At 36.2% G+C, this 16,170-nt stretch overlaps 1 protein-coding gene across 1 annotated transcript in view; it reads left to right on the forward strand.

Moving 5' to 3' along the window:
- NOL10 (nucleolar protein 10) overlaps positions 1 to 16,170 on the forward strand; it is a 59,528-nt gene that overhangs the window by 13,412 nt on the left and 29,946 nt on the right. The window contains exons 11-12 of the mRNA XM_009275612.2: positions 1,494 to 1,560; positions 6,958 to 7,010. Coding sequence (XP_009273887.1) covers positions 1,494 to 1,560; positions 6,958 to 7,010 — 120 coding nt within the window. The remainder of the gene's footprint in view (positions 1 to 1,493; positions 1,561 to 6,957; positions 7,011 to 16,170) is intronic.

Below are 16,170 nucleotides of genomic sequence, written 5' to 3' on the forward strand. Positions count from 1 at the left end.
TTTCAGGCAGTCATTTCTCTATTGTTGTGCTGCTTCATGAACTTTCAACAGCCTCTTTTATTTTTTCTGTGATCGCAAGCAGTTTTTTGTAAGCTCCTCTGCAGTTACTTTTTATTGTTTAAAAGAGCAAATAATTTATTGGTTATTATTTAAAACATCTGCAGTGGCTTCTCTCCATTTTTCCTAGATATATATGTATTTCCCTCATTGAGAATGAAACACTGTAGGGTTTGTCAGGTGGCCTCTGCAGTGGGAAAAGGGAGGGTTTCTTACTGCTGGAAGGCAAAGATAGCTTTGGACTCTTTCCTAGAGTATGTTCCAGCTGGCTCCACCTCTCCCAGATGTTGGTTCCTGACTATCTCTGGCTGGGAACCAACTGCAGAGGCAGACTGCGGGGTGGAGAGCATATGGCTTTGATACCAGAATAGCCCCATGCTGAGACGTGCCTTGGGGTGGGGAGCATGAGGCTTTTGTCTGCTAAGACCGGGGTGGGGGAGGACTCTTATTAATCATCGGGGAGAGACCAGAGGTGGGTGGGGTAACAGCATGTAACTGGGAGGGAAAGGAAGGGCCCAGAAAGGTAGGTGGGATTGCTGCAGGGAAAGAAAAAAGAGGAATAGGATCAAAATTTGCTCTGTTCCTGTCCCTCATTTAGAACCGTGTAGGCATGTACTCTCATGCTTCAGATTCTGTGGCCCAGTTCTTAGAGACTCTTCCTTTACTGGCTGTCTTGTGTGTTGACTTATAAGAGCACCTGTATTTTGTCTGGGTTTTTCAGACTGTTCCAGTTCTTACTCTTTTTTTGAGAATGTTGTTTCCTGCTTTTACCTTTTTCTTAAATAACCTTTATAATTTCAGTTCTGATCTAAGCTAGATACCACTGGATGCTTTTACTACTTTTATTTTATATTTAGGCCTCTTTTAATACTGAGTTTATAAATTATAGATAAAGTGCTGAGCTATATTCATTTTATGTAGACTTGAGCGGGGTGGAGGAACTAAGCTCCAGAATCAAATGCCACTCCTGATCCATCATTTCAGCTAATGATACTTACCAAAATAAAATGATTTAAAACTACCACATTCAGACTTGAACAAAAGGAAGGTTACGCTGGCGATGTGCCAGGAACTTATGGACCTCATCTCCCCCTTTTGCATAAAATAAAATAAAGCAGACCTGACACACATATTTTCAACACAGAAGTGTGAGCTGAGAAATTAGAAGTGCCACAGTTAGAAGACATTGCTGTGTCTTCAATAACCAGTAGGCTACACTTCCTTACAAGAGATTGGATCAGAGACAAAATACAATACTGAGTTCCTTGTGTTATGTTCAGATACTTTAATAACATTTTATTGTTCTGCAAAATCTGTTCCATCTTTATTCCATCATATTTCTTTGCTCCTATAATGGCTATTTTTAGTTTAGATTTACTAAATTTAATAATATTGTTTGGAGTTCTTTATAATATATTTTCTTCCTACATTTTCAGGGGAAGATATTTACTTCGATGGAGCCAGAATATGATATCAATGATGTCTGCCTGTATCCAAATTCAGGTATGTTAGATATATTAATGTCTTAGTAAGTTCAAAAGGGAAAGCTTGTGTTAACCCAAGCTGTGGTCTTTTTTTCTGTTTAAGTGATACAAATTAGGTTCACTTTCCTCCTTATGACAGAGCTAGGAAAAAATGGTTACTTGTCCGTTAGTGTCATTGTTTCCTCTGCATCTGTATTAAATCGGAGCCTCTTTGCAGTTAGGAGCTGCTGTGCTGTCTATTGAGTGATTGACCTCTTTTGCCCTTTCAAATATCTGAAGTGTTTCATTTCATAAGAATAGGAATTTTGGCTTTTTGTCTTGGCTAAGTCCCAGATGAATTAGGGCTTGCTTTCTAGAGCTGGGAAAAATCTCTTTACAGCAAGTTTACAAATTTTTACAAGTGTTTACAACTATTTGATCTTTCCTTGTTTTAGATATAGCACTTATTGTGCCCTCCCTGAGATTGAATACTTTGGTTTTAAGTGTAGATTCCTAAGTGCACAGATTTGCATGCTTTTTGTGACTGTTTTCAGATTTGCTGTGTCTCATAACATTATGTTTAGAGGGTAAAATTGAGGGTCACTTTTAACCAAAGTTTCCAGATCCTACCTTAGGAGTAAAAATATTTTACAAAATGGTGCTTTTATGTGCACATGTGCTTTGGTTGTACCTCAGATTGCAACTGGCCTTAATTTTTCCTGCTTGATCTGAGTTGCTTAGTTCTTAACTAGTATGTGACACCTACTTCCTTTTTAGAAAGCAGTACTGAAAAAGATTAAATAAAAATTAGGGCCACTAGGATGACACAGGACAAAATTCTTGATCCAGAGAATATCTATGTTGCAAACTCTGCTATTATCTTCATTTTAGAAAGGTAGCAGTGAAGACAGAGCGACTTGGACTTTGATTCATATTAGCAGCTCAAATTCAAGATTGTAGATAAGCGAGTTTGAGATTTCTAGCGAGTTAAAACTTATCTTGTCTTTTCTGCCAACTTCAGTTAAGAATGTGTCCTTTTTTTTTTTTTGTTTTTGTAAGATGAGCACTTAAATACTGATCCCTACTGAGATGGTGAGCATTTTTGACCTCATGCAGCAGCAAAGCTGTAATGGTCTGCAGGACCTTGCTGATGAAAATACTCACTTGCTTCCATGCTGCTCAGGTTTAGCCCCCTCTGAAACAGACTGGTGTTTCACTACTTAGGAATTCGGCTAGGTTTTTCTGAGCCCTCAAAAAGGCATCAATACCATTTTTGTCTTCCTTATATTTGTTTTTCCCAGATCAAAGTGCCAGAAATAATGTAAGCAAAGAATTGAAGCCTGCCAAAACAGGGACTTTATGGCACGGCACTGAGGGTACATCTCGTGTGCTCTGGTTGTATGTATGAGTTCCTTTTGGGATATTTGAGAATAACTGTGCGGTAGAAGTATGGACTGTGCAACATGGAAGTAGACAAACCTGGTCTTCTCTCATCCATAGTGGCTACAGAGAGAGGTCATTGGAGCGAATTATCTTTAGCATTTCATCCAGGTTTCACCTTTGATGAGCTTATTGATTTTATCTGAAAGAGAACCCAGGAGTGAATTAACATCCATGCAGCATTGATAATGAAGGGGTCATGACAGGGAGTGAAACAGAAGTAAGTTATTTGACAATGTAGAATCTTAGTGTAATTTAGGTTGGAAGGGACCTCTGGGGGTTGTGTATTTCTTGCTCAAAGCAGGGCTGAACTTGAAGTTAGATCCAACTTCAAAGTCTGATCAGGTTGCTCAGGTCATAACCAGTTAAATTTGAATATCTACAAGGATGGACGTTACTCACCTGGACACTCTATAGCCTCTGTGGTACGTAGACAAGCCTCAAATGCTTTTTCAGAAATTACTTTCATGAGACTCTGCAGGAAGAATTTTGTAGCACAAAGAACTGAATGCACACACCTCCCTAATGTTGCTTATTGGACATTACTTTCTCATGTGTCTGTGATGTAGATTGTGCATTCCAGTCTTGTGTCCCGCGTCTCCTCCTTAAGTCAGTTCCACTTTTCTTATTGTTCTTTCTTCGACCATGTCTGTTAGGGGAGCAGGTTGATGTCTTTTGGTAAGAACTGTTGTGGGATGAAAACTAGGTTGTATTTTATAATCATAGGGAAGACAGAGGGGAAAAACTAGAACATGTTGCAGTGAAAATTAAGAGACTTAAGGTAAGAGGTGGTGCATTGCATGTTTGTCATAAATACTGTTGCTGCAGAATTTAAGATGCCTAGCACCACCTCATGCTCATTCAGAATTTAAAGAATAATTATGTTTGAACATCTGAAAATAAGGAAATACTTTCAGTGACAGGAACTTGCAGTTGTGGAGAGCTGGAAATACAATATAATTTAAGTACCAGTATGACTATGGCTCAGTGCTCTCACTGGTGCCTCAGCATTCTCGGAGCACCCCTGGATGTTCGTGAAGCCAGCATGGCACAGGAAGCCCAAGAGATACTTGCCTAGCTTGTGCTGTAACAGTTCGTGTGACACTGCTGCTCAGAAAGCCCATATCCTAATCTCACCCTTATGCTCTTACATTCGCTTAAAACAGCTTTGCAGTTCATCATTACATGGAAGGAAACGCTTTCATATTTTATTTCACTGATGTGGGTCAAAATTCAGAATTTGTTTCATACACTTACATGTTTTGTTTCAAATTGAAGAGAACAATATCAGAAATGTCATGAACCAGAAGTCATTGAATCTACATTTAGAATGCTTTTCTTTGGGGAAAATTGTTGTCTAGTATGTCTGGATATTTTACTTTTCCATTTTATATTTATAACTTTATTACAATAGTTGTAATAAATTTTGTTTTAAAACCACAGAAGGTAGCTGATACTTTGTATTAGTTGCAGCCCAGTTTTACATCAAAGTGTCTGCTGCATGTGCAGTAATGAAATAATTTTGACACTGCATTGTCACAATTGTAAAAAAAGTAAAAAAAATAAATTGGAAAAGTGGCATAAAAATAACATAAAACAGTATGAAATATTTATACTGGTGGATCAGTATAATGTGAATTATTCTTTTTCAAATGTTTTGTGGGAAGTTTTTTGTAGTTTGTTTTTTTTAATTAAATTATTTTACCAACCAGCTTCAGTACTACTACCTTTCATGGGAAGTAAACCCTTGTGTATCTTTGACCAAACTACACGATGACAAACTTTAGTGGATATCTTAAACTAGTTATGAATCTCTTTTCTCTGATCACACGTGCACAGAATGGGGCTAGGGGAAAAAAGGTTTAGCACTTACTGAGTAGCCTTGACTCAGCTTCCGTTAAGTTGTACAATATAAATGAAGCTTAACACCATCTTTGGTGTATAGAAAATTGTGCCTCATTTGTTTCGATTATTGTAAAATATGTTTTTAAAAGTAAAAATATTTGCTTTTTCTAAAACTGCTTCTCCCATTTACTACTGCTTCATACTCGTGTTTTCATTCCTTTAAATTGATGATACTGTATTGTAGACCACTTTCCAAAGATGGTCGTATTAAAACCTTTTCTCTGAAAAAAGAGTTCTCATTTTTTTCCCTTTTAAAATGATCAGACTAGGCTGCTGTGTAGTTTGTTAGGGTGTGGTCTCTCTTCCCATAAAAACTGGTTAAAACTAACAAGCTGAAACAATGAAAATGCGTGGAGTAGACTTCTCCTTTCATAGAGTTGTTCCTTTTTTTTAATTCTTTTATTTCCCCTGTAGTATACGCCCATGTACTGTTCCAAAGTCTATTTTTCCCTCCTTTAATTATTGGTGGAAGACTCTCAAAGAGGAGGTTTTCCCTTTACTGTCATTTTTGAAGCACCTGCAGAATTAATGTCTATCCTTTTATCTCTAGTGATTCATATTCAGTCAATGGAGAAATGCTTTGTCTCCTGAAATAGTAGCGAGCATGCTGGTATGTTAAGGGAGCATGTAATCTATATACTATAGTATATACATATAGTACATTGTATGTTTACTATAAATTCTTGCTTTTTCCTTAAATTGCCTGCGGACCTTTCCAGGTATGGTTTTTGGCCTCAGTTTGCTGACTAAGCTTTCACAAATTCCTTGCTCTGCCAGGAAAGCAAGCCCCTTTTTTTCTGACACTGTAAGTCCAGCTGCATTGTGTATTTTTAATGAAAGGATTAGGTAGGAAGGATTACTCCACCCATGTTAATTGCGTTCCTCTAGTTGGGTGTAAATTATATTTCTGCCCTCTGGGTGTGTAGTAATTGACATAATTATTCGTAGTCTCAGTGGCATATGTTACAGTACTTCTGGATCAGAATGTTATCTAACTTGATTGCTCTTTTCTTCTTATTTCATGTCTTGTATTACCTGGTGATCAGCTACGTTGCAAAGACAAAATTGAGATAAATGTAAAAGTATATGCCAAATGTCCTTATTACTCTCTTATGTAGAAGGAAATTGAGAGTATTCCTCATGTTGAACTTAAATGAAGTCTTGTGGCAGTTGGAGATTGTTCCATGGATTTTAATATTTCTACAGTAGTCTTTTATATTCAGAGTATTTGCAACCCTTATTCACGGTGTTTCTCAGGTATATTCATAGGTATTTCAAATTTTACATTTGCCCCGGTTGGCTAATATCACTAATATTATTGCATTTGAAGCCACAATATCCTGTCTCTCATTTTGTGTTGACAAGCTACTGTTGTGCTGATTTCCCAACATGAAATACGAATAAAGGTGTAAGCCATGTTATGATTTATGACTTTGTTTAGACTATAGGTGTGTGTTTAAAAACAAAGCAAAACAAAAAACCAAAACCCCCTTGTATTAATAATACAAGTTTATGCCCAAGGTAGGTTTTAAGTGCAATACTAACCGGATTTGTTCTAAACAGTATTATGGGATGAACTATTTAAATTTGTTACGAAAATTGGCAGCCTGCAGTTGTCAGGACTTAGTGTTGCTTGAAGTGGTGCTGAACAGTTGTTAAGATAGAGGACGAAAGGGGATGAATATGTAGGAAATGAAGCTTCGTTAATTGTGCTGCTATCAGACCTTTCTTTCCTTAGCATTTGACGCAACAATTCATTATGTGTCCCAATTAGCTGTTCCGTTGCAGGCCAAGAATATGTATTGTATGAGCTACAGGTTATCTGCTTTCACCCCTCCTCCCCTAACCCACGAAGGGTTCTTTCCCTACAAATACTCAGGTTACCATTCTAATTTTTTTTTTTTCTGGTGCCAGCAAATTTTCCATTTTTTTCCGTTTCTTTTCCTGGAAAGATATTTTAAGTCCTATGTACAAATCTACTTCATGTGAATTAAATGCCTCAAGTATATGTTTGTTTGTTTTTTTTTTTTTTTAAAGAAGTAGTATTATCCTCTTGTGATCAATATTTTTAAATGTGGAAATCTCTTTTTAGGAATGCTAATGACTGCCAATGAAGCCCCTAAAATGAATATCTATTATATACCAGTAAGTAATACAAATTGTTGCTGACATTGCTTTTTTAAAACTCAGTTGTTTGGTGCCTTTCAAGTATTCATGTTGGAAAATTACTTCTGCAAATTCATGTCTACATTCTCTGACTTTTCATGATAAAGTAAATTTAAGCTAACCATAGTTTATTAATGTAACTTATTGAATTACTAAAATCACAGCCTGTAATTTGCCTTTTGCTACCAGTTCCAAAACCTGCTAGCGGCAGTAGAAAATTCAAGTGGAGCTTTGCCGGAAAAAGTAGGTTTTGATAGCTGATCAAAAAAGAATTCCAAAATAGGGACTATATAGCTTACTTTCAAGATAATAATTTTGCTTTGTTGTGAAATACTTCATTACTGTCTTTAATATGTGGTATATAGTGACATAGTCATGGGAGTAAATATTCTTCTCTGTGCTGACAAAGAAATGTTATTGTGTGTCTTCAAGTATGGCTCTTGGCAGTAGCTTGTGCTCAATGCCGTACTTGAATTGCAGGTTTTCTTTTGAGAAGCTCTTCACTTGAAAGGCTTAACTGTAGGTTAACTGTGCTGTATATCTGCAGGTTGGTTTTAGGGAAACTTAACAGCAAGCCTTCTGGTGCTACAGAAAACTACACCTGCATTTCACTCTTGTTTTGTTTTTGATTCTACAGTGCATTCACTAGGGTTTTTTTGGCCTGGTAGGAGATAAATAGTAGGATATATATGCCAATGTTACATGCAGAATAGCTGACGAGGCTCTAAAAATATGTACACGTCTTCTTAAGTAATTTTACTCACATTCTGGACAAACTATAAAATTTGTTAATTTTGAAATATATTCTTAACTTTTTAAAATCAGCCAAGAAGTCTTCATTCAGATAATAAATTTTAAATTAATTTAATTTTCTTTAGTTTATTTCTGGGTATGTCATGTCCCCCCCATATGATCTTGATTACATTTAAGATGGAGATTCATCAGTTTACATTTTCCTTTGTGGAATAGACACTATATACCTGTTGTACGTACATGTCTAAACACAACAGTATACCCCTCTGAACAATTCTATAGTCTGGTTATATGTACTTGTATTACTAGATTTTTGCATTCGAAGAAAGGTAAAATTTTATACGTGAATTCTTTGTGTGTCATTTATGTCAGGTTGTTTGTCGGATGTGAATTACCTATTTCTCTAATTCGGCTCTAACCAATTTATATTTTGTTAACTGGAGCTGTTCCATGCTTTGGATAACAAAGGGCGGGGGGACAACAAATATTTTTGTACTTAAGACAAAGTATTAGCTGTAGTTAGAAGCTGAACACTTTGTTTCTATTTACCTTGTCCTTTGTAAAGTTTAGAGAGTAGCCCTCCAAGCATTTTTTTAATCTATCATCTTTTTAATTAATGGGTCGGGGAAGACAAACTCCCATATTTTCAAAGTCTGAGTTTTTTAAAACTTGAATGGACTAGTTACTCAATTGGCTGGAATTGGGCTGTTTGCCAATAGTTTAATAGTTCAGATAGAAAAAGCATTCCTTCTGTCACTAAGGGTAAGGTTCAGCTTCTTTCTGAAAATTGTGCACTGAGATTTTTTTTTTTATGCAGGTGTGCATGATATATGAACTTTACAGCTATAGTACATTAGAGGTGCATATCCAACATTGCCACTTAGCCAAAAAATTATTTCATTGTCTTGATTGTCACCAGCAATGAATGTTTGTTAGAACTTGTTCTAGCCAGTATTATTTTGAGTATTCTTGCACATACTGTAAATCAAAATGAAAAATACTTATTTTTTACTTTCTCAAAAATCTCACTCTCGTAGAATTCTCTGTGAATACTGAATTGATGTTTCTGAAGTCAGATAAGTAATTTTTAGTTAAGAAATATAAGCACTCTATATTAGATCTCAGATCATAATTAACAGACATTAATTGCAAACCTAAATATTGACTAATACTACCTAGTATTTTTGCAGCATGCAGGCTATTCCGATGAAAATTAACACAAATCTTTCCTTAAACCATCTTCCTTTGTCACCATTCTCTGATTATTGGTATCTGAGTCTGCCTGAACTTGTTTAGATCATACCTTTTTATGGGTTTTACATTCACAGTGACACAAGTATACAAATGGACCCAAATGATGAATGTTAAAGCATAAATCCAAATATGAGCTCTATTTTTGAAATACTGTTGTGTATAAGAAAACTCAAAATTTGATTCAAAGGCTATTGCCCAGACTAAATTTGCTTTTTGAATAAGCTAAACTTTTCCAGTTCGCATCAATGGCTTTGAGTTTGAAGGCTGCTGAAGATACCTTAAATACTGGCATGATTTTTTTTTTTTTTTTTTTTAGTCAGCAATCTGTAGTTCATTTCAAAACATGGAATGCTTATTTTAGACAATAGAAAAGTTAAAGGTAGTAGAAGTAGTTACTTTGAAATGGAGACAGAAGTCTTACACTTTAGTAACTGTCTTTTTTACTGTCTACCTTTTCACGGGCAAGACTGAAAGGGCTGGCACAGATGTTATTGTATAACTGAAGGGTTTCTTACTGCATTTCCTAAAAAACAAGTATGTTGGTTTGTTGCTCAAGTATGTTGCTCACTAAATCTGTTTTGTTTTTTTTTTTTTTAATCTCCTTTTTAAATGAAGAAAATATAAAATGGAGAAGTTGTGTCAGCCTTAAGCTGCTCCAGGGCATTTGTTATTAAGGAAAACTCAATGTTATTAACATGTTCGTGTTACAGTTTTATTCCTTGATCTTTTGGGCTAGTTATTTGAGCTGAGAGATGCACACCTGTCCTTTAGTTTCTATGTCAGTAGATTATTAAGACATGGGGTTTTTCCGTCTGTGGAACACCGAGTAATTTCCTTGCACCAGCAAAGATGAGTTTAGCTGCATGTGTCTTTGGAGCAAAACTAGTGATTTGCTGTATTACCTGATCTCTCTTCATAGTCTAGTTTTCTGGCTTTTTCTAAGAACTAGGATTCACCCGTTTTTCCAATTAATAGCTTAATTTTCTATTTGTTTGTTTACTTTGAGATAGATATGAATACTACTTAAAATGTGTCTTCTGTTTTTGAGATGTTGACAAGAACTGAGTTATAATTCTTGAATTCCACAACAGAATAAATGCCTGGGGGAAATGCTACTACTATAAAGGACAGTTGTGTTTCAGAGCTCTTGGAAGTACTTTTGTGTAAATAGAATCCATTTGATTGCCCTAGCCCCTCATTGTCCTGTAGTGCTAGCAATTATTCTCTTTCTTTAAGTCTTCATTGGAACAGCTAGAAGGACTTACCACAGTTATGGTCAGGGAGGATATTTAAAATCTCAAATGTATGGTACTGTGCTCTAGCCCTTCTAGGTTACAAAATAAGGAAAAAAATCTTCAGAAGAAGAGATGCACAGAATTCAGTCTTACAGAGCAGGAGTGTGTATGTATGCAGATGGGTGCAGACAGACCCAGCATCCACTATCCTTGATTGAAGTTGGCCAGACAGTGTAGGACTGTGTCCAGCCTAATATACCCTGCCTCTCAGCAGGTTTTATTAGTGTGGGCACAGTGCTGTGCTAACACAGCTACATGACTTGTGAACTAGAGCTGGCTCGTGTCCGGCCAGCTTGGAGTACGGTCTGACTGAGCTCATGTCTGACTGAATTATCTGTGTACATGTGCCCATTCTCTCCATTGTTAATGCCAAAGCTAAATTTCCATCGCAAAACCAAAAAATGACTGTCTCTTGAACTTCAGGATTATAAAAGAGTTGACAACGGGTATCATAATACTGTCCGTAAATGAAATGGCATGCTTCAGCTTTTCCTGCAGAATTTTCAACAAGATAGGTATGACATTTGAGACTAGGAATGTCTGAGAGAACTATGCTTTTCTTTTTTTTAAAAAAAAAAAAAAAAATCACCGCAGCTGTTTCTTTTGTGTGCAAAGCTGTTAGAGGCAAAAGAAGGTGATTTTTGGTTTACTAGAAAGGACAGGCAGGTTTGGTTTTAAAATGGCAAGAAAATGCCTTATGCAGGTACACAGTGCAGGGAATGAATAAAAGCCAAATTGAACCTGACCGTTAAAATGAAATGTTTGTTTTACATAGGTAACATCTTGAGTGGCTTAGCTTAGAGACTTTGTTTTTGTTTTATTTTGTTGGGCTTTAATGAGGGCAAGTGCCTCTGACTGGAATTGGGCTGTTTGCCAATAGTTTAATAGTTAACTTGCAGTTTATGCAAACATTTGGAACCTACTTCTTGCCAGCTGGCTTCCTGGTATATCACTTTGATGTGTGCCTTGGGAAGGTTGAAATGAAAGTTGTGTGTGCCTTGGGATACTTTTCAGACTACTGACTCAGAAATGTAAGTTGAGTCAATAGTGCAACCAGGTCCTGGCCAAAGAAGTGAAGAGAGGAGGAAGCTCTACCGGCACATGGTGGTCCACTGGCCTGTGATCTAAGATGAGCCAGATTCTCTTGAGTTTAATTGAGGCTGTCAGCTTCCATGACATACAATGTTCTCTTTTCAGGTTGTACAGAAAAACCCCTATATGTTAGCTCCTGGATGCTTTGGATGGAAAGCAAGGGGCATAGATGTTATTTATTCTGAGTGTTTACTACTGGTTACACAAACATGTCTGATCTTAGCATAGACATTTCAAATTGGTCCCATCTCCTTTATTGGACTTGAAACTTTGGGCTACATGTACATACTGAAACTGAAACTTGCTCTATTAATTAGGCTGTTAGAAGAAGAGAGCAATTAAGCGTGTAATTAATTGAGTGTAATATTCTGTGTTCTGGATTTCTTTTACTTTCCTGCAGTCTTGGCAGAAAACTCCCTGTTGAGGCTAGAAGCAATGCACTTTTGGTGTAGAGAAGATATTAAGCTCTTTAAGAAAAAAATAAATCCTGGAGCGTCTCTGGCTTCTTTTCAGGTGGTTTTGGAAAATCATTTGATATCCTAGTGCTTTCTTAGTTCAGGGTTGTTGGAGTTATAAACTGGAAATGTTTCAAGGGCAAGTATTTCTTGCCTACTCAATGATTCAGTTTCTCCAAGAATATCTTTATAATGACTCTGGTTTCTAATACAATAGCTGCTTTGGATATGTGGGTCTCTTTATTGCTAGAAATATTTATTAATTTTGTCCTCTTCAAATTGGATGGCTTTTCAACTAAACCAGCCATTCCTGGTACTTCTTTCCTTTCATACATGCTATTTTAAATTATTTCGTTTCTCCTTTTTTTTTTTTAGGTCCTCTGCTTGCCTGTTTTAATTATTCTTTATCACCATCTTTTTTGTTTTTTTTTAATATGCCTCAAAAATGCTCATAAAAAAAAAAAGTTTTTCCTTAGATTTAGGGAAAAAAAGTTCTAGAAAAACTGTAGAAAAAGCTAGTTTTTCCTTAGTAGTTAACCTTGAAATAACATAAACACAGATTAAGGCACCAAATTCTACTAGCATATGTTTTCATTTAATACACTGGATATTTGATGAAACAAATCTGTAGAGGGAACTTGTACTGAAGGAAATACAAATGAAGGCAGTTTTTTAATACCTTAGTTCACCCCCTTTACTTCTTTCTTGATACTAGTTTGGAACAGTTCTGGATTGTAAATTAAGGATGAACACACTTTGGTTCTATTGTAGGCTTCCAGGTTAGCTGCTTCTAAACCTGCTTGTGACTGAATTGACCCAAGAGTTGTGTTCAGTTCACTCACAGACAGGAAAAGCATTTATCTGAAGTAGGTTAGTATTTTCTGTCAGTCTGGTGACAGAGTGCTCTCTCTAGTTCTGTACAAGGGGTTATAATCATCAGATATCTATCCTTACAGTCTGTCACTTTAAAGGGTGTGGGACACGCTCCACAGTTACCTCTATGGTCATAGCCTTTCAGAACAATTTTATCAATCTAAGATTTACTTTCTCATCCTTTCATAATTTTGGGATCTACTAATTGTCTTTTTTTCTCTCTTGGGTGTTTATATGATGGGGATACAATTAGAGAAAAACACCTATCCACACCTTGTACTTCGTGCCCTTAAGACCAATGTTCTGTATAGTCAGCTGTCGTTCAAATGGTTTATGGGTGCTGTTGGAGTTACAGCAAGATCTTCCAAACTGATTTTTGGCTTCTGCATGGTAAAAGCTGTGAAGCAAATGATGCAATTCTTTTTATATTTGTGGCTGACATTTGACACTAATAGAACACATTAAGACCAGAGTGTGAGATTTTGATATCTTTTAGGATGTGGTCATGTCTTCTTATTGGCAGTATTAGGTCATTCTGGATTAATGCTGCCTCAGCTGTCGTCTTGAAGATTGTATGATGAGGCTGAATTTTTTAGAAGACAGTTGTTCATCTCCTTCAATACTTCCTAAGAAGTTTTAGGTAAAGTGGAAAGCAACAATGAAACTGAATTGTGCTAAAAGATTTTTTTTTTAAATCCTAAAACAATATATAGTGTAGAAAAATGTTTCATTCCCTGGGAAAAAATGTTGTAAAATTAAAAATACAGTAGTTATGACATAGAATGGGAAATGTTGGTCTTAACCTTAGTTTGCTTATTTTGAGAACTGTGAAATGACTGGAAAGCAGAGTTGTTATGAAGTAGCGTATTACAGTTGTGCTTTGGGACTGCCAAGTGTTAAAAGAAAAAACTTTCCATTAATAAAAAGACACTTGAGCGTATCTTTGGCCTTTAAGCTAATCCTAAGTTTTGGTATATCATTCTCTTAGAACTGTGTTTTCCATCCAGAACAGTCTAATCTTCTACACAGAAAATTGTGCAAACAATATAAAAAGAATGCCTGGTGAATTATACATTACCTATGTTAGAGGCAAAAGAAGGTGATTTTTGGTTTACTAGAAAGGACAGGCAGGTTTGGTTTTAAAATGGCAAGAAAATGCCTTATGCAGGTACACAGTGCAGGGAATGAATAAAAGCCAAATTGAACCTGACCGTTAAAATGAAATGTTTGTTTTACATAGGTAACATCTTGAGTGGCTTAGCTTAGAGACTTTGTTTTTGTTTTATTTTGTTGGGCTTTAATGAGGGCAAGTGCCTCTGACTGGAATTGGGCTGTTTGCCAATAGTTTAATAGTTAACTTGCAGTTTATGCAAACATTTGGAACCTACTTCTTGCCAGCTGGCTTCCTGGTATATCACTTTGATGTGTGCCTTGGGAAGGTTGAAATGAAAGTTGTGTGTGCCTTGGGATACTTTTCAGACTACTGACTCAGAAATGTAAGTTGAGTCAATAGTGCAACCAGGTCCTGGCCAAAGAAGTGAAGAGAGGAGGAAGCTCTACCGGCACATGGTGGTCCACTGGCCTGTGATCTAAGATGAGCCAGATTCTCTTGAGTTTAATTGAGGCTGTCAGCTTCCATGACATACAATGTTCTCTTTTCAGGTTGTACAGAAAAACCCCTATATGTTAGCTCCTGGATGCTTTGGATGGAAAGCAAGGGGCATAGATGTTATTTATTCTGAGTGTTTACTACTGGTTACACAAACATGTCTGATCTTAGCATAGACATTTCAAATTGGTCCCATCTCCTTTATTGGACTTGAAACTTTGGGCTACATGTACATACTGAAACTGAAACTTGCTCTATTAATTAGGCTGTTAGAAGAAGAGAGCAATTAAGCGTGTAATTAATTGAGTGTAATATTCTGTGTTCTGGATTTCTTTTACTTTCCTGCAGTCTTGGCAGAAAACTCCCTGTTGAGGCTAGAAGCAATGCACTTTTGGTGTAGAGAAGATATTAAGCTCTTTAAGAAAAAAATAAATCCTGGAGCGTCTCTGGCTTCTTTTCAGGTGGTTTTGGAAAATCATTTGATATCCTAGTGCTTTCTTAGTTCAGGGTTGTTGGAGTTATAAACTGGAAATGTTTCAAGGGCAAGTATTTCTTGCCTACTCAATGATTCAGTTTCTCCAAGAATATCTTTATAATGACTCTGGTTTCTAATACAATAGCTGCTTTGGATATGTGGGTCTCTTTATTGCTAGAAATATTTATTAATTTTGTCCTCTTCAAATTGGATGGCTTTTCAACTAAACCAGCCATTCCTGGTACTTCTTTCCTTTCATACATGCTATTTTAAATTATTTCGTTTCTCCTTTTTTTTTTTTAGGTCCTCTGCTTGCCTGTTTTAATTATTCTTTATCACCATCTTTTTTGTTTTTTTTTAATATGCCTCAAAAATGCTCATAAAAAAAAAAAGTTTTTCCTTAGATTTAGGGAAAAAAAGTTCTAGAAAAACTGTAGAAAAAGCTAGTTTTTCCTTAGTAGTTAACCTTGAAATAACATAAACACAGATTAAGGCACCAAATCCTACTAGCATATGTTTTCGTTTAATACACTGGATATTTGATGAAACAAATCTGTAGAGGGAACTTGTACTGAAGGAAATACAAATGAAGGCAGTTTTTTAATACCTTAGTTCACCCCCTTTACTTCTTTCTTGATACTAGTTTGGAACAGTTCTGGATTGTAAATTAAGGATGAACACACTTTGGTTCTATTGTAGGCTTCCAGGTTAGCTGCTTCTAAACCTGCTTGTGACTGAATTGACCCAAGAGTTGTGTTCAGTTCACTCACAGACAGGAAAAGCATTTATCTGAAGTAGGTTAGTATTTTCTGTCAGTCTGGTGACAGAGTGCTCTCTCTAGTTCTGTACAAGGGGTTATAATCATCAGATATCTATCCTTACAGTCTGTCACTTTAAAGGGTGTGGGACACGCTCCACAGTTACCTCTATGGTCATAGCCTTTCAGAACAATTTTATCAATCTAAGATTTACTTTCTCATCCTTTCATAATTTTGGGATCTACTAATTGTCTTTTTTTCTCTCTTGGGTGTTTATATGATGGGGATACAATTAGAGAAAAACACCTATCCACACCTTGTACTTCGTGCCCTTAAGACCAATGTTCTGTATAGTCAGCTGTCGTTCAAATGGTTTATGGGTGCTGTTGGAGTTACAGCAAGATCTTCCAAACTGATTTTTGGCTTCTGCATGGTAAAAGCTGTGAAGCAAATGATGCAATTCTTTTTATATTTGTGGCTGACATTTGACACTAATAGAACACATTAAGACCAGAGTGTGAGATTTTGATATCTTTTAGGATGTGGTCATGTCTTCTTATTGGCAGTATTAGGTC

Source organism: Aptenodytes forsteri, unplaced genomic scaffold (assembly GCF_000699145.1).
Source record: "Aptenodytes forsteri isolate BGI_AS27 unplaced genomic scaffold, ASM69914v1 Scaffold94, whole genome shotgun sequence".
Classification (NCBI taxonomy): domain Eukaryota; kingdom Metazoa; phylum Chordata; class Aves; order Sphenisciformes; family Spheniscidae; genus Aptenodytes; species Aptenodytes forsteri.